The sequence below is a fragment of the Onychostoma macrolepis genome, chromosome 01 (assembly GCF_012432095.1).
Source record: "Onychostoma macrolepis isolate SWU-2019 chromosome 01, ASM1243209v1, whole genome shotgun sequence".
Classification (NCBI taxonomy): domain Eukaryota; kingdom Metazoa; phylum Chordata; class Actinopteri; order Cypriniformes; family Cyprinidae; genus Onychostoma; species Onychostoma macrolepis.
Genome location: NC_081155.1, coordinates 23,062,127 through 23,089,403, shown reverse-complemented (window position 1 = coordinate 23,089,403; position 27,277 = coordinate 23,062,127). Strand labels below are relative to the sequence as shown.

The 27,277-nt window shown below is 37.6% G+C and overlaps 1 protein-coding gene and 1 long non-coding RNA gene across 2 annotated transcripts in view; one reads left to right on the top strand and one right to left on the bottom strand.

The window, feature by feature from the left end:
• The window catches only part of frem3 (Fras1 related extracellular matrix 3), a 28,881-nt gene extending 10,457 nt beyond the window's left edge, over window positions 1-18,424 (bottom strand). Inside the window, exons 1-12 of the mRNA XM_058772994.1 lie at window positions 12,422-18,424; window positions 12,216-12,305; window positions 5,141-5,287; window positions 4,472-4,702; window positions 4,226-4,351; window positions 3,826-4,077; window positions 1,964-2,113; window positions 1,626-1,835; window positions 1,252-1,449; window positions 995-1,159; window positions 717-899; window positions 393-523 (exon numbers count right to left, since the gene is read on the bottom strand). Of these exons, the coding sequence (XP_058628977.1) occupies window positions 393-523; window positions 717-899; window positions 995-1,159; window positions 1,252-1,449; window positions 1,626-1,835; window positions 1,964-2,113; window positions 3,826-4,077; window positions 4,226-4,351; window positions 4,472-4,702; window positions 5,141-5,287; window positions 12,216-12,305; window positions 12,422-17,450 (6,912 nt within the window). The 5' untranslated portion in view covers window positions 17,451-18,424. The remainder of the gene's footprint in view (window positions 1-392; window positions 524-716; window positions 900-994; window positions 1,160-1,251; window positions 1,450-1,625; window positions 1,836-1,963; window positions 2,114-3,825; window positions 4,078-4,225; window positions 4,352-4,471; window positions 4,703-5,140; window positions 5,288-12,215; window positions 12,306-12,421) is intronic.
• Window positions 1-27,277, top strand: part of LOC131538913 (uncharacterized) — an 80,131-nt gene that overhangs the window by 6,372 nt on the left and 46,482 nt on the right. Inside the window, exons 2-3 of the long non-coding RNA XR_009270750.1 lie at window positions 1,979-2,024; window positions 2,366-2,512. This is a non-coding gene — a long non-coding RNA (uncharacterized LOC131538913). The remainder of the gene's footprint in view (window positions 1-1,978; window positions 2,025-2,365; window positions 2,513-27,277) is intronic.

The following is a 27,277-nucleotide window of genomic DNA, read 5'->3' as shown; positions in this document are numbered from 1 at the left end:
GCTCCAAACACATTTTAAATGTTCAGTCAGAGACTGAACGTGTGACGTTTATGTGCAGGCGACCCAAGTTCAAGCACTCTTCGCAATTTCATTTCCTGCCATCTTTCAGACTCTCACTGTCAACAAGATAGCAAAATCCCCCAAAAAAGGCTCTAAGGCCTTGACTGTAAAGGGTTTTGTACATGTTCAGTGGATAACTCTGTTTATAGTCACTGCGTCTGTTGAGGCCCATTTACATCATACAGACTCCTCTGAAAGAGACTGGAGACAGCGATTGGTTCCTGCTGACAGAGGCAGCTGCCGCGTGGCTATTTTAGCAAGAGAGTCACGTTAGCGTGTGTCTGTGCGATGTGGCGTCTCTGGGGGTATTTTTAGAGATGATGGTCTCTGACCTGTGTCTCAGCCACCATATACTCGTCAGGCTTCATGTGAACTGTGAAAGCCTCACGAATCTCTCTTTGTCCATCATAGAGAACCTGGATCTCCACAACATGCTCTGTCTCACCCTCTTTAAACTCCACATCTGTAAGGACATGCAAACAAAGATATACAGAAAGGAATTAGATAACTGTTCTGCCTATCTGTGACTGTGTAAATTCTCCACTCCTTTTGAGCAGGATGTTGCATGTTTTGTTGACCATGGTATAATAATTTCTGATAATAGTATGGAATCTTATGGGATTTATATTTTGTAGCCTTCATGGGTCATTGCTGACCTTGAGAAAGGGGATTGTAGTCCTCTCCTGAAGTCGCAGAGCCATCCTTGGTGTGAATTCTCACCACAGAGACCTTGGAGGTGTCGCCCTGACGCAGGACAGGAATCTTCACTACAGCAATCTCTCCAGGAAGTTGTGGCTCTCTAACACTGTATTTGATCTCAGCAAACCTGATGATGGACTCTGCAGTGGAAAATTTGTTTGGTTTGCTGTGAGAGAAGCTCATCAAGACCTTTATGCAGATATTTGTCAAGAATAAGGATAAAAAGAATACTTACTATCTTTATGGTCGGTGATGGTGACCAGAGCCTCTTTTTGTTCTCCTACAGCAGCTCCATATGGTGATTTGCTCTTAGGTGTGCCCAAAACCAAGCGAAAGTCCTCATCCTCTTCATGAATCGTGTCATCCACTAAAGTCACTACACATGGCTTCTCAATCTCTCCTGTAAACATGCAGATACAAAAGATGAGCAAATCATGAAATTGTAGGTGGATGAATGGCTGGATGAGGAACAGGTTGAAAAAAGAAACAGACCTGGTAGGAACACGATGATAGACGCGTCGGTATTGGGTCGTTCATCATAGTCCATCATGACTTGGGCAGATCCCTGGCGAGTGTAACAGCGGACTGTGGACCTCTGACTGATGTCGCCACTGCGGTACACCATTGCCTTCACCTCTCCATCAGCCTCATCTACCTTGTACTCCGCCTCTCTAAACTGGACTTTGGGCACTGCAGAAAAATCCAGCATTTATTAATTAACCAGTATCACTCAACTAACATGACTGTATTTAGAATGTTTGATTGGCACTAATACACATTTTATCTGCAGTTTAATGTCTTCTGAAACAAAGAAACAAACACAAAAATGGTTGTAATTATTTATTAATTTGTTTTCCTTCACTCACAGTCAGTGACACTGTCATTGATGGTGATGACAGTTTTGGTAGGTTCTCCAAGGACTGCGTTCATGGGCATACGCAGCACCAACTCAAACGTCTCTGGTCCCTCCAGCTCTGGCTGGCCAAGATCATCGAGAATAGTCACACGAAACGTTTGCATGGTCACACCTGGAGCAAAGTCCAAGTTACGGCTGATTCCCACATAATCTAGACCCGCTGGGAGGAGAGAAAAGAGTGGGGGAGAAAAAAAATCATGAATACAAGTTATTTTTTGCCTTTTTTAACTATTTTATTAGGTGAAAATCATATATCAGCAACTGTTGTTTTTGACTGACACTCTTTACCTTCTGCTGAAACAGGGTCACTCTTTCTGGAACGGACTGTGACGGTGGCTGTCTTTGAAAGGTCAGTTCCAGTTCTCCACACTTTCACCTCCACATAACCATCACTCTCATCCACCGCGTATTCGGTCTCTCCAAAATAGAAAGATGGCTCTGTACCGAGAGGAAAGATAAGTCAACTTCCACTCATTTTATTTCATAAGCATTTTTTAAATTTTAAACTCAGTTATTTTCCAAGTTTAAATAAGATTTGGAGTCCAAGATTTTTAATGTGGTCTCAGACTTTTGGACCCTGCAGTACTTTCAGTAAAACAGAAGCCGAGAGGAGGTGCCCTTTCCAGCAGCTAAAATGACATTTAAAGCCATTGTTCTCAGAATTGTTAAGTTGTGTTTCATCTTTCACAGAGCTATTTTGACCCATTAGTGCTTCAGACAAAGATCTGGATCTGCCATCACCCCCATGACAGCACAGGAAACCTACCATTATTTCCAATGTCCTGTCTGAGTGATGAAACCAGACGGTTGAGTCTACTCCAGTCAAGATGCACTTGGGTGAGTGTCTGTGTTTGTATGTGTGTGTTTGGGAGGTCTGAGAGGCTCCCAGAGCGATATCGGCATCAGCTCATAATAAATGAATGCAGAGAGGAGAGGGCTTTCCAGGGTGGGGGAAGAGGCCGTAAGTTTGAGGGGTCGTACAAAGAAAAAGAGAGTAGTGACACCTCCATAGACAACAAGTCAGAGACAAAACAAAAAGATTCCAACTCTGGCTGGCATCCAAACCACAAGTCTATCCAACAAAGTCCCCATCCCCCCTACAAATAGACACAAATATACTACCAGGCCCTTCCAGACCCACCAAGACGCTGAACTACTACAATATGCACATTAATCTTCACTTCTTTAGTCTAGGCATGTACATACATTATTTACACATAAATATCTTTTGGGGTAATTTCCCAAATTGTGGAGGAAAGGACTGTTATTGATGGTGCTGTTTGCAACTATTAGACTGTTTTTTTGAGTGAAGAAAACACTCTGAGGATATATTGAAAATGAAAAGATAAATAGGCTATGCTTTAAATGGTGAATTCCTGAATTAATCTTTGAACGTACTAAATTCAAAGATGACTTGTTTGGACTGTGTTTCCTTTGAGTAATGCATATAAATCCTAAATCCTGCATGGACAGGGTGTTCACAAAGCTCTTTCAGGTCCCTCGCTGAGGTTTATGGGTCGTTACAGAGGTCATAGGGGCCTCAATTGTGCTCCTTCAACTTGTTTTGGGTTATCGTGTTACCATGCTGCCAAGGACAACAGTGGTATGACCACAAAGTAAAGATGGATTGTTCTGTGGCTACCTATGGTTTCAAAGCATGTGTAATAAAAGAGCAACTATAAAGAAACAGGTAAGATGTCAATATAACCACAGAACATGGAGGAGACGGTTTTGTGTCTTTAAGGATGAGTAAGTTGTTTTTAAACTTCAATATCAATCATGAAAGCACTCTGTGGTTTAGAAAAATAAAATGCACAGAATATAGTTAGTCTGGCTTGCACTATTATATGTATATAGGCTCAGTCCCAAATACACTAGTGTGTATAAATATATTGTTACAAAAAATATATATTTAAAATAAATGCTGTTCTTTTAAAATGTCTATTTACCAAAGAATCCTGAAAAAAAAAAAAAGGTTCCCATAAAAAATATTAAGCAGGGCAACCATTTTCAACTGTGATAAGAAATAATTGAGCCCCAACTAGAAAGTAATCATGTGACACTGAAGACGTGTATTTTAAAGTACATAAAACTGGAAAACTGTTATTTTAAATTGAATAAAATTATTTATATAGTTCTAGCCAACTCACCATCATCACTATCAGCCAAGATTACCACTTTGGCACTGGGGAACTTGGCTCCCACTTGGCCACCCATCGGCATACTGAGGGACACGTTGAAGCTCTCCTCTTCCTCAAAGAGGGAGTCATCAATGATTATGATGCGACACGACTTTTCCCGCTCATCCTTATCAAAACGCAGGACGCTGGTGTGGTCCTCGGGTCTTGTGATGTAGTCTGAATAGGAGAGCACTGTGCTGGGGGTAGTTCCGGTTGCACTGCCTGTATAGAAGGATTTCTTTTTTATACGAACAGACTTTCAAGTACTACATTGTTAGAATATACACCAAAAGTACAGCTGAAGTTGTAATAGGCAATATTTGAATAATCCTGTTATTAGGTAATTGTGTGATAATTTTGTAGATCTCACCTTGGTGTGTGTAACAAATAACCATTAGTTCTTGGCTGACGTCTCCTGATCTTCTCACCGGGACTAATAGTTCTCCTATATCCTCTTCTATATGATATTCCGCTTGAGGGAAGAATACGGTGGACTCTGAAAAGAGAGAAGTTCCAGTGCTTAAAAGTGAATCGTTGTGGTGCAAACACTCTGGAAGCAATGTGTGTTTTATAGTACATAGACAGAGTAGGAAATCGTTAAACATGGCTTAATTACCATCACCAGGATCTACAATCTCCACAGTGGCTGTATCAGGGTATTCAAGAACAGCCATCACTGGATCTGAAAGCTGGATTTCGAACATCTCTGAAGTTTCAAACTCTTGGTCGGTGAATATCTTCACCCTCCAGGTGGCAGATGTCTGGCCAGGGTTAAACTGGACCTGTTTCTGAGCTTTGCCACGGAAGTCTTTGTCCTGTTTTGCTGTACCATCTTTGGTGGCAATGCCTTTAAAATGGAAAACACTATTTAGACCTTAAACTACAAACATAACTCTGAGTTACTCAAACTGAGTGAACAGTTTATGATATCTGCTGACTACTTTGTAACTATATACTTTTAAGGAACAGTAAAAGGCTGTGGTACAATTTAAGACATTGTAAGTCATAGTTAAAGAGCTGTGAAAATACCAAACACAGTGGGACCAACTTATAACAGCTGCAAATAAACATTGTTTACTATCTCTAAATATATACAGACATGACAACGAGGGAGGTTCAGTTTTGTTTTTTAGTAGGATTCCAAAATTTAATGAGCTGTATTTTATTAAACATCTGCACAAGTCCTGTCATTTTGACATAGGCCTAAACAAATATTTTGGAACAGAAAACTGGTGATAAAGATTTTGACTTGTAGGGTAACACCATCACTTTGATAAATACTTACTGACAAATGATGTCTCTCCCAAGTATCCCCGGCGTTTGAGGGTGACCTCCAGAAACTTTGCATCCTCATCCACAATGTAGTATTCCCTTTCTAGAGATATCCAGGCCCAGTTTAGACGGAATGGTTGTGGTTTCAGTTTGTTGCCCCCTTTTCAAACAGAGAAAAGCACAATGAATTTAATGATGCACAATGCAAAAAGACAAAGTGTGTATTTGAGCACCTTGAGAACATGTAGTTTGCTAAAGATTCATTTCTTTGAAGTTCAGATATGTAAAAAGAAAGAGGGGCCAATATGAGCGTAACTTGATCCTGTGTCCTGCTTGTGGATGTCCTGGGGTGGTTTCGTTTTCTATTGACGTTCTCCACCCTTTTTTGTCTTTCCCTCATTACTACTGTAAAATCAATACTCAATATTTCATGTTCACACTGCCTTCCTTTTTTACTACTTTTGTTGGTAGCTGAATAAGTTTCAAGAAGAATGAGTCCAACGAGGTGTCAGGTTAATGCCAAAAGCCCATACCATGATAGTGTAAAGAAGGCAGTTGTGGAAAATTGTGGTTGGTGCAGATTAACACAAAAGATGGAGAGTTGAAAGAGATGAAAATGGCAGTAGGGATCAGTCTGATCTTTTGTCTCCAAGACTTGCATATGTGCTACACTTACTAATGTGCCACCTCCAGATCCAAGATAAACAAAATAGAACTAAACTAGAAATAAACTAGAAATAAACTTATTTTTTCTTTTTAATAGATAGAGCTATGGTAATATATTCTAAATTTTAGAATTATTCCATCAAATCATACACACCTCAGTGACTAATTATCATGTTGAGTAATCAGATTAAAGTATAATCGGATTAGACTCTATCCATGGACTAAACGATTTAAGCAGCGAGGATCCTGAATCTTGAGTGACTGAAGTAGGATAAAGAGCTGTAATGACTTTGAAAATATTCTCAATCCCATTTTGCCATAATCCATGCTACCCCATGACTCTGATTATCTTTAAAGACAAAATGTATGTTACATTCTTGGACACTATTTCTTGGCTCAAGTTGTTCTGAATTTGTTGGCATTCATTTTATTAAGTAATTTCGTAGGCCCCCGATACATCACTGTAGATGACAAAAAGTTTGCACCGTTGGTGCGTAACTGAATAAAAATTGCAGTTTTAAATGTGAATTCTTGTGAACTCTTTATTTTAAAAAAAATGCTTGCTATTTTGTAGTTTTTACACAAATAGGAGCTGCTCTTTTGATGTGAGCATATGCAGAAGCAATATTGTAGTTCAAATCACAAGATGTGTCAAAAACATCCATTTGAAATAGATGTAGTCAGACTGATTTATAGTAATCAATAAAACAGCATCATCATGTCCTCCATTGGCCTTCTTCTTTATCACCCTCCTCTCAGTTTAGGAAACGGCTCAGATTGACATGACAGCATTGGCCTTGACCAAGCTCAAGTGTCTGACGGCTCTGCCTAAAAATATAGAACTCATTTATCATTTTTATCTTTGCCCTAGTTTGCTGAAGAGTCGTTAAACACATTGAAGCTGATTGACATGTGGAGGAGCCTCATTCAAATGAGATGTTTTATCTCTTGTTAAGCAGTGACACATTACAGATGCATCAACTGCATAGCTGAGCACATTAACAAGTATTAAAAACAAGCTGATTATTAAACATCCAGCAAAGGCACAATGTGAAGAAAATGAAGCACGTTTCAAAGGCTTAATGGAAGGAGAACCGTATCGTAGCTCAGCCAAGTGCCTCTTTCTACAGGAGGCAATTTTCTCAGGCATACTGCCTGGTTTGAGTATGAACTGATATTGAGCTTAGTGAGGCTGTATCAGAGGATTATCAAACGGACAACATGCAGACTGAAGGCTCTCTTTCAGTTAAGAATACAGAAGTCACCTGTGAGACGCGGAGGCCTTATGACATTTCTCTGGCCCTGGATAAGGCCACTTTGTCTGCAAGATTATGGAAAATAGTTCCACTTGCAATGGAGACAATGTCCCTCTATTCTATAAATTCCATGCATAAAATAATTGATCATGATTATTCTATATAAAAATATGAACGAAAGTTAATAGGTACTGTAAAACCAATTAAACACAAAATAATAAGACAATCACAAGGCACAAAGAGTGAGTATAAATTATGAATATAATTGATTCAATTTGTCAGATGATTGTAATAGTACTTAAGGAGTTTACATTTTGGATTTTTGCCAAAGACTTAGTCCCAAAACAAAGATAGCTATACATTTTTAAAGACCAGTTTGTGAGTGTGAGATATTCCAAAGTTACAGTAAATTGTTCAATAAATGACTGAAATTGTATTCACTGTTTAATAAATTATAGAAAATAAATGATATTTTATTTGTTATTGTGCTAAAGCCATATTGATGGTTTTTTTTAACCCTCTATCAGAGTAATGATAGCCAAAAAAAAAAATCATGTTTCACAATAAATATAATTCTGTTAATCATTTTCTCTTTAGAAAGCAATAATGAAAAAAAAAAAAAAAGTTAATATCACATTGGTTAGTTTTGCATTAGACATTTAATATATTTGATTTGAGTTGATGTTCACAGCCCTAAAAAAATTACACTTTCTTAGCTGTATTGCGTTTACTGGGTTTCGGAACAGAGCTTTATAAGCGTGCAGTCTAAACAGATGCATTTGCAACTGATATTTTGTTCAATTATCACTAATGTACTGTTATTTGCAGAGTGAATTCAGCCGTCAGAGTTGACAGTCACCTGGGGCAATTTCCTAAATAGTTTTATTGCTATGTTTGGAAGGCAGGTGCTGTTTAACAGCCCACCTCAGTTTTCTGACTGTGCACTTTTTCTTCTCTTTCTCACACCATTTCTTAGTGGTTTTCAGATTCCAAGAGTGGGAACTGACAGCTGTATCCTCACTCCCTGCATTTATCCCCTCCCTCGTTCACCCCTTTTGTCAGCTTTTATCTGTGCATGGGAGCAACAACTGAAGCAGACAGCAGGCACTGTCTGGGTGGCCCAAACCCACTGTCATGGTTCTTTCTGCTTCTTTCTACACTCTAGGGGGATTTGTGTCTACAATGAACAAACAACACAAAAGTGTCCCTTGAAGGCAGAATGTTTTCTCATGAGTGTCTCAGACTGTTTTCTCAAAATGTTGTTTTTAGTTCAGTATATGTCATGAGAATTGGAGCAGTGCAATAGCAGTTTGTGGTGTTACAAAGTATTTAATTTAAGAGTTTCTGATATAAGCTGGAGCGGCAGTTAAGCCCAGTAAGTATCAGCATCTCTGAGTGGTGCTAACTCATTTAATGGGTTCAGGCGTCACAGAGGGATGTCTGAAGCTCTGGAGGTATTTATGACTGCAATAATATATAGAAAGAATCCAGGGCTAAGTAATGGTCACAGTCACACTTATTCAAGCCACCAACAGCCTTTGATATTGCAGAAGAAAAAAAAAGTTGAGAAGACCTGAACCCACAATAATTAAAGCTAACACTAATAGCTTCTGAAAAAAAAAATATTTCCTCATGGTAACACTTTACTATAGGGACCAATTCTCATTATTAACTAGATTAGCATGCATATTACCTTTCTGGGCCTTGAATGTGTTAGTTGTGTTGCTGTCTATGCAGGGCCACAAAGCTCTTGGATTTTATCAAAAATATCTTTATTTGTGTTTTGAAGATGCATTAAGGTCTTACGGATTTGGAACGACATGAGGGTGAGTAATTAATGGGTGAACTATCCCTTTACCAACCATAAGTATGTCTTTGTTTCAAGTTGGCAGTAATAATTCCACAAGGAATTAATTGGCGTTATTGCTATTACTGTATGCTTAAAATAACCCCCACACACACAACAAAATTTGTGCCAAATTTTCCACTTTTGAATGTGAATTTTATATAGCTTCTTGTTTTAAGGAATTAGGCCCACCAGATGATGGATCAAAATGGGTTTTGCTTGTAGAAAGTTTCATGTGTTACACGTAATGACACTGTGGTGAGTATAGAGTTTGATAGTTCTGATAGATCTTCACCTCAGTGCCACAGATCAATAGATGTATAGAGCCTCAGGCATGGGAGGATATCAACATTCACTGCCAGAGGCATATTGCAAGACTAAACTGGCCTAGTACATCCACATCATTTTATACTTATAAGAACTAGGGCCATGTTAAGTATCCCAAACATGAAAATGTATGACCATGCTTAAGATTAGACCCCATCTGATTTCACGAGGTAACATGAAGTCATATTCAAATATGGGTCACATCTTTCTGACCTGAGAAGCTTTGGCCATTTCCTCTGCATCTAATAATGGCGTCTCACAAGCACCAAGCTTGGAAGTCTATGTTAGGCGCCTCATGTAATTCCAGGCATTCCACAGAGGGGATATTTGACAACTGGACACTGGCAGGTACTGTACTTGTCCACGTGACATCTGCGAAAGCCAGGCACCTGATCCCCAAACTGCAGGATGATGAATTATGGCATGGTAGACCAGCCACATCCCTTTTGACACCAGTCGCCTAAGTTGGCTGTGGCAGGCAGAGGAAGAGAGATCAAGAGAAAATACTCTTAGGAGGGAAAGGCACCATAGGGTGATCTCAAGGCTCAGATCACAGGAAAAACTCTGGCATCTGTGAGAGATAAGAATAACCCCAGAAACATACATCATATCCTCTAGCAAATATGAGAGATGCAAGGAGGAAATAGGGGAATGGAGATGTGGCTCCTGTATTCAGTGTGGTTGTGGAAGCCACTGGCACCAAAGAGCAGTAATTCTTTTTGATGTTTACATGTCTGACACACGGATTAGGTGCAGACGTCTGTGAAAAAGAAACCACAAAACTTTAGAGAGACTTTGTAGACCTGATACTGTACATGTAATGCCTCCTTAGAATTTGGCCAGCATAGCGCCTATGATGCCTCACTAGGTTTAGCAACTGAGCCTTTCTCCCTGGCTTTCCACTAATACTCATGTTTGATTATCCTGAGAAATTGCTGGAAGAAAAACCCAACCTAGCAGTATGATCTTCACCATCTTCTACAGCTCAAAAGATGAACAAGTAAGGGGAAGCCCTAGGGTTTTCAGCATATCTTGTAATGGCTTTGAGTTTCAGCCAGGCATAGAGAGATCTTTGAAAGGAGATCTGTTAGCAGATCTTTGCTCCTTGACACACAAATCCCTTTCTGCAAGTCAGTGTAGCTGGTGCCACAAATCTCAGAGGAAATGCATTCCACCATCTAGCAAATGATCATATAACATTGCTTTGGATATGAGTTATGTCCCTAATACGAACAGCATAATTTTTGTTATGAAACCTAAGTGTGTGCTTTATAGAAGTATGTTTTATGTGAACACTGACAGCAAATGGAAGTTAAACTATTAAGTTTGTTTATAGGCTACTACATTAATTATATGGTTGGCAACTTGCCAATAACTAATTATACAAAGCCTGGTGAATTAAAAGTGTATTTGTTCAGTTGAAACCTGTAGGCTGTTTGAAAATGTGGATGGTAGGGCTTTTTTAAAAATTATATAGATACATAAGCTTGACTTAAAATGGTGGATGGGCGTCTAAATTAAGTCCTTTGTGGTTTAGCTTAGCAAATTGGGTGTAAATGTAACATAAAGTTAAAATAAATAAAGTCTAATAACCTGTGTACTGTAGGTATGTTGTCCAACAGCAACTGTTTACTTTATAGAAAGAATTGAACAGCAATTGAAATATTACCACCTGGCTCACACTGCACATAACTCTCATATTATGGCTAGCATTCTGCTGGTATCCATAACAGCAATTTCACACCTCGTCTTCAATCCTTCTGGCCTTAGAAACTCTGATCTATACATGGATGTGTGTATTAGTGTATCCTCTTGTAGCATGCAAGCTATTGTGGCTGTGTATAGCTCAGTTTCTTTTTCTTTTTTTTAGTTTGTGTGCAAACGTTTTTTTTTTTTTTTTTTTTTTGCTGGTTTCTCAAACAGAAACCATGAAAGAATAATTGGAAAGGGAAAAATAGGTTGATTTTAAAATTACTGTTATTTATTTATAGCTTTAGGTACTCTTGAGCCCCACACATAAAGATTGTAAAGTCAGTCTTAACAGAAGGTGAGAGTTACTTTGAGAAATGTATATGTAAACCTGTTCCATTCCTATCCATTAGCTACTTTATAGTCTATATGAATTTTAAACATCATATGTGTCAGTCTGAGGTTTGTAATATGTACTCAAAAATTAATACTGTTTGTAAGTACCAGATTCTTTTGGGTCCATGTCTGAATGGTATTGTTTCTATTATCTTGGCTAGCTCTCTGAAAATGTGTATCTTTCTTGGCTCTTATAGCAGTGACTGCCTCCAGCTGAAATGTTGCCAAAGAGATGCAGTGCCAGCTAGTGCATGCTTCAGTTCCTATGCAGTTAAGGTGCCATCAGTTAAACTACTAACAAGCAAATGTCTTCTCCTTTTTAAGTTTACAATTAAGGATTTCATAAAGATGCACAACCTTGTTTGTGCTGATCATATGAATTAACATAGGATATAAGTAAAAATAAGTAAAAATCCTGGATTAAAAAAAAAAAATAAATGAAAAAAAAAAAATACAGCCTTGCTTAAGGTTACTGGGAAATGCTTAGACATTCAGTTAAGATCCTAGACATATTAGACAAATGCTATTATTTACTATTATTTAGCTCTACCAACTTGTCCAGGCTCATCCAAGTTGAAAAAGATTAATTGTTTCCTTTTTCATGTCTGAATGTGTGTTGGTGTGTGTCATGACGAGGTGGCATACAGTCTGATTTCCAAGCCTGACAGTTAAACTCAGAAAGTGTTGGCATTTTGACCACATAAAATTAAGAAGCACTGAAGCATCAAACATTGGTTAATACTGACTCTGAAAAAGAAATACTCTGCTAATTATAAACCAGCCTAGAAAAGTCCCCTTCAGCAAAATTGATTTAAATAAACAAATGAAAGCTTTGAAATTCCTACAGCAGCATTAGTGACACATGACACTTCCAGTTAATGAGAGGGGCAAGGAAGAGACATTCTTACCATTGTCTTCCACTGTGAAGTAGAATATGTCACTTGTGGCATTGGACCCATCAAGAAGCACATAGCAAATCTTCATGTCATCAATATCAGCTAATAAGTAGAAAGGATAGAGTATGAGAAGTTGGAGATTAATAAACCATAAATAACAGTGACAGGTTTTGCATAATACATTTCAGAAAACAAAAAGGTAAATTAGAATAACTTACCCTGTGAAAAAGACTTGATGCTATCATTGCCCAAAGCAGAATTCATGATAAAGCCATGAAGAGGGTTCTCCGTTACAATATACTTAAGCACTTTGTTTGGGCTGTCTCTGTCCTCAGCCTTTAGAGCTTTGCTCGTAATCAAAAATCCAAGGTGCCCAGTTTGAAGAACCCTAAGAGTGGGTGCTGCTTTGTTTACAACAATTTGAGGCACTCCATTGTCCACCGTGGTGATATGAATGGTCATCACCTGAGGCTTACGAGTTTCATATACAGTATCAGGGAAAACATAAAATTCAGTGTGAGTCCCATCAGTAACTGTGAAAGAAAAGCTGTCTTCATTTGTCTCTGTGCTATCATGCCTGTAAGTTATAAGGTTTTCATTTAGGTCCTGCTTGGTAAATGATGAAATGACTTGCGTTCCATTGAACAGAAGCTGACCATGAACTGGCACTTGAGTCACTACAAATCTCAGCAGGTTGTCTGGTGTGTCACGGTCCTCCACTGTCAATTCAAAGGGTGTGATCAGCTTGGTTTCTCCCTCCCCCAACACCAGCTTGTTGATTGTCAAGACTGGCTTCTTGTTGTCGACATCTGTAATGGATACACGAAAGGTGCGGAAGACAGGGTTGTAGCCATCTGTCACCTCAAACTCAAAGCTGTCCATCTTCACTTCATCATCAGATGTATGGATATAGTAGATCTTGTTGCCAGCTAGCTGCAGCTGAGTGAAGGTGGAAATGGGCACCCCTGGGAGATCGGTACTTTCAAGATGGCCCCTGCTAGGAGCACGGGTGATGCTGAAACTTAGATATTCATCTGGACTGTTGATGTCAGTTGTGCTGAGAAGGTCTGTGGTCAAGGTGACCTTACCGCCCTCTTTGAGGGTCACACCCTTGTTGATAACATCAGGGAAGACCATGTCCATGCTTCCAATATTAATGTAGAAGTAGCGATCAATGAGGGGATTGATTCCATCGGTTACATCAAACTTTAGCAGGTCACGGACACCCTCCTGGCCTGTGTGAACATACTGAATCAACTGTCTGTCAAGTTCATCTTGAGTGAAATTCATTCCAATACTAATGTTGCCAATGACAAGCCCATGTTTGGTAATTCTCTGAAGATAGCCTTGGCCAGGGCCGTAGCGGACAATGTAAGTAAGCTCTTTGTCTTCAGAATCCAGATCTGTGGCCTTCAGGACTCTGTTACTTATTACTTTGGTTTCTCCAATTTCTACTTCCAGGCCATCATTGATGGCCATTCTTGGGGTTTCATCATCAACAGGAATGACCATTATAATGACCTTCTCCTCAACAGTGTGCTTCCCATCAGTGAGTCGAATTTCAAAACTGTCTTCCTTGGTTTCAGAGTCATCATGCTCATAAACAATATTGGAAGCCTCCTTGATCTGCTCTAAGGTAAATTTCACCACTGGAAGTGTTCCAGTGCTCAACTGCTGAACTATGTTTCCATGTTTTGGGTTTTTAAGTATTTCAAAAAATAATTCATCATTTGGGATGTCTGCATCAGCAGCATTCAAAATAGGAGTGTCAATAACCAAGCTCATCCCCTCCATGACAACAAACTCACGAATGAAAATCTCTGGCTTTTCGTCATTGGCTGGGATGATGACAATGGGGAAAAAGTGCCTTTCTGAAAAGTTAATGCCATCTGAGCAGCGGAAAGTGAATCTGTCCTCCACTGGCTCCACACCCTTGTGAATGCTTTGGACATAATAGATGTGACCTAGACCAACATCTCTAATGGTGAATGCTGTGATGGCAGTGCCTGCTCTGGATTTTTCAGAGCCAGGAGATGGGGAGATGTTCTCCACATAGCCAGATGTGGACTGAACGATAATGGTACACAAGATATCATCATTATCAGTGTCAATGTCCTCAGCTTGAATATGCTCTAATGTGATAACATTTTTCTCACCCTCAACTACTACAAACTGGCTGCCAACATTAACTATAGGTGGAATGCTGTCTACAGGGAGAATGGTGACGTGGACACGGACCCCTTGGACTTTGTTGCCACCAACAACCCATTCATCTGACATGTCAGATATGGTAAGATTGAAGGAATCATGCTCTTTGATGGGACCAATTTCACCACTAGTGTGAACATAGACGACCGCACCATTGATTATGTCTTGCTGGGTGAAGCGCTCAGCTGGAGCTCCATTCACCATTATTTCTCCTAGCCTAGGAGGCTCCTCAACTATGAAAGTCAGCATGAGGTCATCTGTGTCTTCATCACGACCCTGGATGACACTGCTGGTGATTTCTGTTGCGCCATTCTCAAGTACATCAATGGACGCCCCTAACAAACCAGCCGGTAACATAATTTTTGGAGTCTCATCATCGACTGGCTTGATGCTGATCTTGACAACAATTGGGACTTCATGAAAGCCATCACTAATGTCCAGCTTAATGACATCGTAAAGAGATTCTTCACCACTGTGAATGTAGGCCAGTCGGCTGTTTTCAATGTCCTCCAACACAAATGTTTGGCCATTAGACATGTCGATTCCTAAATATTGCAGCTGCCCAAACCTGGGAATCTGGGTCACTGTAAATTTAATGTTCTCATCCTCAGTGTCCTGGTCAGAGGCATCCAGTTCATTTTTGGTTAGTATATAAGTATTTCGCTCCAGAACAGTGAAACCAGTGTTAGTAATTACAGGGGGTTTGTTGTCAACAGGCTGTAAAAAGATTGTAAACAGTCCATCAACTGAATTGCTAGCAGTGTCCTCCACGCTGAATGTAAACTGGACCACTTTGGGAGTAATACCAAGCTCTTGGTCTGGGGGTTTGAATGCCACTTTGTGGTGGTTGACCTGAGCTTGCGTAAACTCACTGATTGTGACGTCAGGGCTATCAGTCAGCACAATAGCACCAAGAGGAATAGGGTTGTTTTCATCTGTGTCAGTAGGAGGTTTGATGATGGTGTACTTAAGATCCCTGTCATCACAGTCCAGATCTGTGTAACGTAGATATTTTTTCTTGAAAAATGTCAGCTCGTATTCTTTGACTTCCATGTGTAATGTGGTGCCAGGGTAAAGTTCTGGAGGAATGTCATCTACTGGATGTATTTTAATGGTGAATGTGTGCTCTCCTGATTGATTTGGTGGGTCATTGTCATCCTGGACTCTGAAGACAAACTGGTCAATCACAGTTGTGGTACTATGAGGTCCTTTGTGACGATAGAACAGCTTCCCATCCAGAATATCCCGCTGAAACCATTCTGTCACCACCTGTTCAAACATCTCATCTGTTGCACTAAATTTCCACGCAGATGGATCTGGAGGAGGCTCCACCTGCTTGAGGAGTAGCTCACCGATGTCTGAGTATGGTGCTTCTAGTATGAATTTAATTGTTGAATCCTCTGAGTCAATGTCAGTGGCACTCAGGATAAAGGGGGAGATTTGCATCACTTCATTCTTGAAAAGCACAATACCAGTGTTGGCGTTTATAATGGGGGGTTCATCATCAGTGGGGGCAATTGTGATGGGAAATAAAAACTCTACTTCATTACTGCCATCAGTCATTCTAAATATAATATTGTCACTGTAGGTGTCACTTCCATCATGCTGGTACACAACAATGCCAGCATCTAGATCAGCTGGTGTGAAAAATTTTCTTTGAGACCCTAGCACTGTCAGCTCTCCATGTTTTAAGCCGTCAACAACTGTAATCTTCACATCATCAAGATTATCCTCATCGCTGATCTCTAAATTGTGTAAGCTGGATAGTGTTCTTGATTGGCCCTCAAAAAGCAGCTGTCCTGTGTTTTTGGTTACCACTGGAGCTAAAGTGTTCATTGGCTTCACAACAATCATGAATGCAAAAGGATCAGAAACAGCACCATCAGTGTCAACAATTTCGAATTCAATCTGGAAAATTCTTTCTACGTCTGAATCCTCAGAGGGAGGCTTGTAAGCGATTTTTAGGTCTTTAACATCTCTCTGATGGAAAGACGTGATTGGCTGGTTTTGATCATCTGTGCTGATAATATAGCCCTGCTGATAGCCTAGGGGAGATGTTATGTTAAAGATTAATTCTTCAGAATCTGTTTCAATATCCTCAGCTGCCAGCATATCTGAAGTAATGGCTGTCATCACAAATTGGTCAATCTCCATCATCATCATAGATATAAAGCTAGGCTTTGGTGGTGTATTTTCAGTGCCCTCTTTGATTCTAACCATTATCTGGAAATGTTCCTGTTGAATAGTATTGCCATCATTATCTTGTACTTCCACTAGCATTGGAATATAGTCTCTGTTAGGAGAGTTGGTGGTTGCAGTGTGTTGATACTGAATTCCCTTCTTGACAAAATCATCGCAATTAGTCATCTGACCATTAATGGAGTTATCAGTAAGACTACCATACCTGGGAAGTTTGCCTGCACCAACCAGCGTAGTCACCTTACATGTAGTGACACCATCTTCAAACGCAAAATCCAAAGTTTTCTTGTCAATTGGGTTGCTTAGCCCATTGAGCTTGTCCACAACCAGAGGCATGCTGCGAGTGACAACCTCCAGTTGCTGAAAGACCACTTCTACTTCAAGAATGAAAGGAACCACCACTGTGTCTGTGTGGGAGTCATACCTCAGCTGCAGTTTTACGTGGTCTTTGCTTGGACTCCGAGAACCAAAGTGGGTATATTTGACCTCTTCTGCTCCAAAAGCGCAGGGGAACTTCTTGGGTGTAAGCATTCCAGGTCTCTGGGCCAGTGGGTCATTGTCCAGGACTGTAATGTGACAGCGGTCTCCTGTGTGCACTTCAGTCACGAGGTCATTGATAGGGTCCAGATAAACGGAGCGTCCAAAGGGAACTCTAATCCCATTGTTGGCTACCAATATTGTCTCAGCAGTAGGTCCAGGTCGGTGCCTATGGCGGAAAGCTGCGTCGAAAGGGTCTGCATCCACTTTAGAGAGACAACATCCTAATGAAATCAATATAAAGAGGCACTGCATAGTTGCTCCTGCTGCACTCAGCCTTACTCTTTGCAGACAACCAGCCATATTTTTATAGCTAGTTGCACTGCATGAACTTGCAAAAATAGATGCACTGCAGTGTCCAAGCAAGATTTAGGATGATTTCCTTGATTTCTCAAGGCTTGGTTTTGATCTCACTGCTACGTTCCCCCCTCTCTCTGTCCTTACACACAGCACAAGTGCAGCTAACCTACTGAAGCACTGCAGGTAATACTTAACAAGGGAGATAGTGACAGCAAAAAGCTCCACCCTCAGTCCAACCTCTCCCTCGGCTAATTTAAGGCAGCACATTGGACAGCCCCCCAAAGTGTTGGATTCACAGCCCTTCCTCTCTTTTTCTCCTTTCTTACCCACTGAAGGCAAAAAAAGTTCATATTAAGACCAGAAAGGAAATAATTTGGTAACACTTTAGTATAGGGACCAATTCTCACTATTAACTGGTTGCTTATTAGCATACCTTTTATTAACACATTGGCTGTTTATTAGTACTTATAAAGCACATATTCTGTATGACTATATTCTACATCCCTAATCCTACTCAATACCCAAACTTAACAACTACCTTACTAACTATTAATAAGCAGCAAATTACAAGTTTACTGAGGCATATCATAGTTAATGGTTTGTTAATAGTGAGAATCGGACCTTAAAATAAAGTGTGCCCAATAGTTTTGCAATAGAAATAAATAGGAAAGAAAATATGTAAACTAAGACAAAACTGTTGTGAAATTCTGAAGTCCCTATTGATGTGGCCACTGATTTGTGATAAGTGTGACAAATGCTTCAAGGAATATGTGGTTGCTGAGGATCCCCCCCCCTCATGGTTTAACAAAAGTAGTCAGGACACCTGATGTTCAACTTTTCATTTGTGAACATTTCTTATTTAAAAGTATTATTTTAGTTTGCCTTGCCAAAATAACTACAGATATAGCTGAATAGTAGCAACAGCGCCTTCTGTTGGAGTGATAGAGACCAAAAAAAAAAAAAAAGAATTAATTAATATTGGCAAATTGGCATCTCATGAATTATATTAATATATAATAAAAATGTTAACAGAAAAATTTAATGTCATTTGTCTCCATAATTTATTTAAACATTTGTGTATGTTTAATTCAATTAGTATCAATTGATGTGATACTTTTGGTATTTTTTTCTAATAACACTTTATAGACTTTTTGTTTTCAGTCAATAAATTCATGCTGTGTTTGAATGAAATTATGTGTTTATTGAGTTACTCATGTGCTTGTAACTTGGTGGGTCACCTCATGGGGCAGTTGAAAGGTCAAGCCACACAATACTCATTCCAGTTGGTTAAACAGGTGGACAGAGGCCCCTTTATTGTAGTAAAATATAAAACAAGGGTTGCTCTTGAATATTTAATAACTCTTGAACTCAACAAAAGGTTTTTACTAATTAATTTATTTTCCTTAGTTCTTCCAGTTACACAAGCAACCATGTAAATAATTAGCAGCACTAAGCTGTTGAAAGGTATATTCAGGCACATTTCCTAATGACACTTTATTTGCCAACCATAAGCGTAGTTTGACCTATGGCTTAAATCACAGTGATCCTAACGGGCGTGATGTCCTGCTGCCTGCCTAAAAAATCCTCTCATATAATTTTATTTCTAGAGAGTCCAAATATATCTTTTGTGATTGCAGTCACTGGGGATGGGATTTTAAATGCGTCCACAGGATGATGATGATGGAAATCCCCCATGGCTGTCAGGAGTACATAGAGTTTATTCCTTAATGTGACACATGATCTTGGGCACCAATACAAGTGCTCAGCATCAATTGCAAAAAAAAAAGAAATAAACCTGGAGAAATAGCTTTCATTCTTTAAAGAAGATTTATTTATTTGTGTACTTTTACCTATAAACCTCATTTATTTATACTTAACTGCTTTATTTTGTTCATGTTTCTTGTTGCGACTTCAGCTTAGCATGACCTAGCTGAAGTGAGAATCAGGGTAGATACTTGAGAATACATACTGTGTATGGAAACCTTGTGGTCGCATCTAGATATAAATACCCTCTTTCCATTTATGGAGCAGTGTTTCAAACGGATATATGGGAATTGATACCACCTCACATATCCGATTAAATGACCAATAATATTTTTGTTTCAGTCATCATTTTCTCTAATAACTGACATTTAGTTCATTATAACTAATTAACTCCATTCATGTAAACTCAACAAGAGTCGTTTACTTAAAGCATCATATTACTGAACATATGCACATGTTTTGATGGTTAATTATGTCCCAAGATACAGTTCATCGCAGTTTCCAAAATAATTGAACTGGTTAACACTTTGTAATAAGATTCAGTTTGTTTGTTAATGCATTATGTATTATGAACTAACAATGAACAATACTTTTTACATTTATTAATCAAGGTTAGTGTAATTTATGATTGCATAGATAGATCAAAAATTTTATAATTTGAGAATAATTTATATAAATAATAATTGCTTATTTGATAATATTTCATGTTTAGAGTTTACTAATACTGAAACTTCAACATCTTTTTTGCCTTGAGATTAATAGAATTAGCATTTAGATTTTCCTCTGCCCCAGTGACCCTCACTAGGTTCAGATGGATAGAAGTTTTCTAAAATACTACCAAAGCTTGAATTTATGAGTTTAAATTTACTGTGATCCAGACCTTTCAGCACACTGTGAACCAGAAATCCCTTGGAGAACGCAAAGGTCGTAAATCTTCATGGTGAGTAAATATACACAGGATTTAACAATGCAAATTGTGGAACTAGCGTTCCACTAATGAATTGTTTGATGCCTTTAATAACATGAACCAAAATAAAGGGCACTCTGTTTATTTGGATACGTGTTTGGGACAACACTATGCCACTCTTAGCAACGCTTGTGAAAAACCCCTGTTAGCATTCGCCGAATACCCAGCATGCCACGGGTGCTTGATGAGTCTGTTTCTATTTTGTTACTTTGCTAAAATAACTTTTGTTGCACTTACAACCAATGCACATTCAAGCACCTAAAGCGGACAGTTAGTGTAGTACTGATTGATAGGTGGAAACCAGCCAGCACAGTACTAGCTATAAATTTACACTTTGTCAGATTAAGTTAAACGTATGTACAGTTGTTCTGATCCTACCAGTCAGTTTTCTGACATCAAAAGAATAAAGAACCTACTGATCTAGGGCTATAAAACAACGCTTTCTGAAAACCAAAAAAAAAAAAAAACAGTTTGGAAACCCCACAGCTCCACACAGAAAAAGTGAACAATATTCATATAGCCATTAGACTACATAAAAACATAATTTGTTTAGAAACAAAGCCACATTAATCATTATTGACAGTGCCATTTGCAGGTCCGATATTGTTGTCTTAGTTGAACATCTCCCAGCTTTAAATCTGACATATAGCCATGTTAACATATGGCTGTATTCAGCTGTACACAGCAGTTGTGGCCATGCATCACTGTCTCAGGATACATAGATTACAGACAAACGCCGCTACCAGCGCTCAACCCTTCACCTTTTCAGTCATAGTATAGGTCAAGCATGCTCACAGACAACATGCTACTATGTACTATGTCAATACAGTCATGGTTGAGCACAGGAAGAGTGCCTCTACATGTCCCCCAATAAAGTGAAAATATTGTCAACAAGTATGTCAACAGCCACATGCTAATCAATCAGCACTTGCATATAAATTCTGTCACTTTAAAGCAAAGCAGGCAACCTTTTTGCCTTTAGGACATCTTTTATAATTGGGTTCCCGAGGGAACGTCAGGATATTCTGTGCTTTGTGTTATTATATTAATACTTCATATGGAAAATTTATCTGAGAAGAGTGATATAATACTGTTAGGAACAGCTTTCTGAAATAAAAATGGATGTTTCATCCAAACTTTTCTTGGGTTAGTTCAGGGCAGGTTCAGTGGACCAAGCCCTCAAAGTCATGGAAGTTATGCTATTCAGCTTTGCCAGCATCAGCCAAAACTTTTCCTGCCTCAGAATAACTCTTTCCCAGAAAGGACGGCAACGTTTTCACATTGCTTTCGCACATTGCAGCATCCCAATCATCCACCGCTGTAAATATACACACTGTATAAATAGAGGATCCTAGGATAATTTACTCCTCTGGATCAAGCACAGGGTGAGCCGGGAGAGGGCTGGCTTTTTGCCTAGCCTGTCCAGTGGCACCGTCCCTCTTGCGCTGTGGTCACGTCAGCATTCTTGCGATACCTTTCCTCCATCTCCTCCCTTTCTCCCAAACACACCACTGTGTCCATCAGCTGACCGCAAGAACTGTAAATAGGTTACATAGGTGTGCTGTAGACTTGTCGGTCTCTTTTGGGTCTTCTCTTTTTAAGTTCTTTTTTTCTATTTTGGAATATACAAGATTGTTTTCTAGAAGTAATTTTTTGAGTTGTCTTAAAGTATTTTACATTTACACTAAAGGGGCTGCTGAATGCTTAATTCTGATTGTTTGACAAAAGCTCTGAAATGTGCAATTATTTTCAGGGAAACGTATGTCTAAAGTAGTTCCAAGCAGGTATTGACCTCATTACAGTTCATTATCACTTTGCCAAATGATTTCAGTTATTTAAAAGGTCATTACAGCCTACAACAGCAAAAGAACCAATATCCACAATGACACTGATATATTTATAAATAAATATAGTAAACAATAGGACAAAAATAACAACTCAAAATTAATTTTATGTACGGAAATGTTTCTCCTGCTCTCTCTCCTTTACAACCACACACACGTATAGTATGAGCACACGCTTGCACAGAAATGTGTTGATAGCGCTGCTCTGATTATTTTAGCAGTAAAATAGTCTAGCAACTTAAAAGCTACATTATATTTGTCATTAGCAAGGTAATAACAGCACTGTTTTTGAAGCAGATAAACTTACTGTTTCGCTAGTAGTCTCTCTGCATTAATAACTGCATTAGTCTGCCATCAACGGCTCAAACCTCCTTGTCTAAAATGACATATTGAAATTAGCAGTTAATTAATTAGCAATTAATGGAAGTGTGGGATGAGATGCGTAAGAAATTAGCCCTACACACATGAGCATTTTAAACCTGAGAAATGTCTTGAAATACAACATATGAACAATGTCTTGAGATGTGTTAACTGTAGTATAAGCAGAATAATTGACTCTGATCTGGTGGTAATGCGGCCACAATGCAAAGACCCATTGTCAATTATTCATTATTTATTTAATATTTTAAAAAATATATAATATCAGCACAACCTACTATACTTCTTGTGTTTTAATAGCATTCTTGGCTTCCGTTTTTTTTCTTTTATGTTCCGTTCATTATTTTGATTCAAATACTATGAAGGTCTCTCTAAGATGCCATAGATGCCCTCACTTTACATCACCTACTACTTCCTCACATTCCTCTTCCTCTTGTTTTTATAAACATGTCAGTTCAGGGACTTCTGATGTTCAGGTGTTTGATTTTCTGAAGTGACATCTAATTCCTGTCTTTTATCACACAGCACACATGGTTTGAGGTGTTTCAGTGTGCACCTGGAAATTTGCAGAGGCATAGCACATTTTAGATGAGTAAAACATGTTATTATAATTTATTGTAATATTGTTGAGTATGAAATTGTTTCAACTGTCATGGACAGCTGATGGGCTCTAATCTGGTATCAAAGTTTGTAGGAGGAGGCAACTCATAAATGCAATCTTAACTACTTCAAACCAGAAATAAAACTTTTATTGCAGGCTTGTTATGGAACCATCTATGTTGGCATCTGCTTGGTTACTTAAAGCAGTTTCTAATACAGTTCTCATACAGTAAAGTTGCTTTATTACAGACAGAAATACACCTGACAAATTGCTTTTGTGGTTACTGATGAACTGTAGCTGCAGTAATATGTAAAATGGACAGCCAGAACATGACTTAATATCATAAACTACAATTTGATATAGAAGATAAAGTCTTAAACTTAAAGTACCCATATTTAAAAACCAAGACTGTTTTTCAAGAAAGAGATTTATGTAAACGGTAACACTTTATTTTAAGGTCTCTTAACTAGTTGCTAATTAGCATGCATATTAATAGAATATTAGCACTAATTAAGCACATATTAATGCCTTATTCTACATGACTTTATTCTACATCCCTAATCCTACCCAATACCTAAACTGAACAACTACCTTACTAACTATTAATAAGCAGCAAATTAGGAATTTATTGAGGGAAAAGTCGTTGTTAATAGTTTATAAGGGTTCCCTATTCTAAAGTGTTACCATGTAAACTACAAATAATAGTATAATCAAGATAAGTTTTTATTGTATTACTTGACAATATGTTATTAGAAGGCAGAAGCAACTAATTATAAACCCATGTTGCACCCAACAAGGCTTATATCTTTCTTAGTTTAGACTGTGTAGTCTACAGCAGTTTAAGAAGACACATTTTAATACAAATGAATAAAACTAGCCTTTAACCCAAAACATAAAGTCCAGTGGACATTTACAACAATGAAAGCATTACACTGTAAAAAATGTACCGTAGAATTTACAGGATGTTACTGGCAAAAAAGTTGCCAATAAAAAAAATTGTTAATTGCTGTAAAATGGATTACAGTATAATACTGCAAAGCAAATTGCAGTTAATTGCTGTATGTGAAATACAGTAATTTGTAGTATTTTTTACAGTAACATTGAATTAAACTTGTAGTTTATATTACAGCAATATTTTGTAATCTCATGAAAGTACAGTATTTACCTGGCAACAAAAGTTGCCAATAAAATCCTGTAAATATATTTTACAGCAATATTTTGTAATCTCACTAAATTACAGTATTTACCTGGCAACAAAAGTTGCCAGTAAAATCCTGTAAATACCCCTAAATCCAAGATGATGTTGTAATAATTTAACAATGAAAATGCTGCAAAGAATAATTTTAACAGTAAACTGTAAAATACTGATTTAAATGAATTATCATGAGAACTATCTTAATACATTTACAAATGAATAAAAACCAAGTCAAAGATGTTGCAAATAAATATTTATTAAAACTGGCAGAAAGACATTGCAAGTCTTTTACTGGTAAAAATAAAAATGTCAGTCTTTCAACAGTTAAAATCTTATCATAAAAATAACATAGCATCACAAAATAACTACAAATAACTGTTATATCACAAAAAATAAGCCATATTCTGAATAGAACATTACCTTTCTATAAATCAACAGAATTTGTATAATTTTGGTTAAAGGATTAAAATAAAATGCTGGAATCAACATTATACCACAAATTCTGTTGTTTGAGCTTATGTTATATTAAATGTAGAATATTCCTGCAAAAGACAATTTAATAAATACATACTGAAAGTCCATCAACTTTCTGAGATGAGCACACACATGAGGGTTGTCCCTCTTCTCTGAGACCTTTCCACTTGTTTTGCCTCTGTGTATCCGTCTTGTATCCAGTGAGTGTTGTGATTCCAACAAAACATCTGCACATAAAAACAAGCAGAAGCTTTAGAATAAAGTTCAGTATTGAATGAAACTAGCTCAATAAAATAAATGTAAAAATGCCACTTATACAATACAATCAGCATTTACCAGTACTTAAACTAAATAAGTAACCTTTTTCACAAATGTAATTACTCAAGTAAAACATGTTACCTTTGAAATAATTCAAGTGTGCAAAAGATGCCTGCTCCCGGGACGCCAGACTGAAGTTGTAATAAGACTCAAAATCCAGCCGCAAAGTTGAGGTATGAATTCACAACCATGTGAATAGGCCTAGTCAAAAGCCACTGGGTGCACCTGAAATGAATAAATAGAAGCAATAATGTAACTTACAATACAGTATTTCAATATAAAATGTAATCTAAAATTCAAGTTTATCAAATGATTTACAACAGAATTAATACATTACCTAATATAATCAGCTTCAGAGAGTCTTGAAGCATCAAATATTTCTCCACATCAGCTGCTATTCTTTGCACCTACAAGAAATAATGAAAATTATCTTGTGATTTAAAAAAAAAATGCATTTACATAAATAAGACCAAAATGAACACCCAAAAAGGCATATATTTTAAAATAAACTCTTACATTTGATTAATAAATTCAATTATAACAATACATTGTAGAACTGTACCACCAATCAAATTAAATAATTTATAATGCAAAATTACAACTGTGTTATGACATTAAAGTTTTACATTAATTTTTGAAATTACAAATAAGAAACGTTGTAAAAATGCAATGACACTTTTTAAACGTGAAACTAAACCGCCATTAGGTGGCAGCAAATAACTTAATGAGTGAGTCAATTGAGTCATTCATTGAACCGATTCGTTCAGAATGCTGAATCATTCAGTAAAAACACAGCTGAGTTTTGCTTTGATCTTCGTTTGGAACCATTTTCGTTGGTGAAATAGAACAACAGTCAATATTGTGTCTAAAAAGTAACTTAATGTTAACTAATTGTTTATTGAACTACGTAACATTTGCAATCGTGATAATCAGCAACAGATCACTTGTTATGCTGCTTAAAAATATCATATGTTATAAATAAACTCAACAGTTTGAACATTTACCTCATGTTTCATCTGTGAGTTTATGTGTGCCGTCAAGGTTATTTGTTTTGATGTTGAATGTAACATTAGCAAAATCAGAATCAGTCTTGCGTTTGGATGCTTCCCTAGTCATTTTTTTTCACTCAAGTTTTAATCAGGCTAACTTGTCCAATCGGGCATGTAACGTTAAAGATGTCTTTCACTACAAAATTGCCCCGGACAAGCTTTAATGTCGAGTGCAACTACAGTGGCCGCAATTTCTCATTTACATGTTGTTTCTAATTATAATAAGATGTCACGTAAGTATGGGACAGTTGGAAACATATAAACAAATGAAATTTCACATATTTTGCTGTTCGTCAGTTATTTTGACAGATAGAAGTTAACGTTACTATGTCAATCATTCACACTGGACATTACCTTAAAAGTTGGGTAAACACTACTTTAAATGCTCTCAATAAGAAAATTAAACTGCTAAAATTAGAAAAATGCAGCATTTAGCCTAACTATGCTATGATAGCAGTTTCTATTTTACTGCACATAACCAAGGCCGCTTGTCTAAATGCGTGATAGCAGGCTATTGTGACATGATATGGCTTATACATTAACTTAAATAAATATAAAAGGATATATTTCTTAAGTGAACTTACCAGGAGTTATGAATAAAGCCTCTAATCTTCAATCATTCTGGCACTGCTCCAGTCGGCTGGATTTCAGATTTGAATGATGCGCGCGCAATCCCATAATGCCACACTACAGTAAAGTAGTGTAAAAAGCAGGAGCTACAGTGATAACACCTGCTTCTTGTAAATTAATTACAGTTGACATGGAAATATACTGTTAACAACTGTAAAACCTTAATTGACCCATAATGCATTGCGAATTACAGCTACATCTTGTAAAATGTTTAAACAGTAAAATTCTGTAAAATTTTGCTGTAGAAACTACAGCAATTTTTTACAGTGTACATAGAGATAGAAAGAAAGAAAATAGAAAATTAGAATTCCAAAAAAATTACAGTGATCAAGGTTGTATTATGTGAATGTGTACTGTATGTTCCCCAGTTACCATTTACAGGCATTAAAACATACATATACTGTACATTCAACATAGGAACTGTGAGCTCTATAGCACTGATGAGATTTCCTTTACATAATTTCCTTTACATACAGATCTATTTTAATTAAAAATGTAATCAATGTACAGTTGTACAATGTACAATGTACAAATGTCCTTTTTGCCATAAACGTCAACACTCATAATACATTTTTTGCTTTTTATATATTTTATATATTCATATATGTCA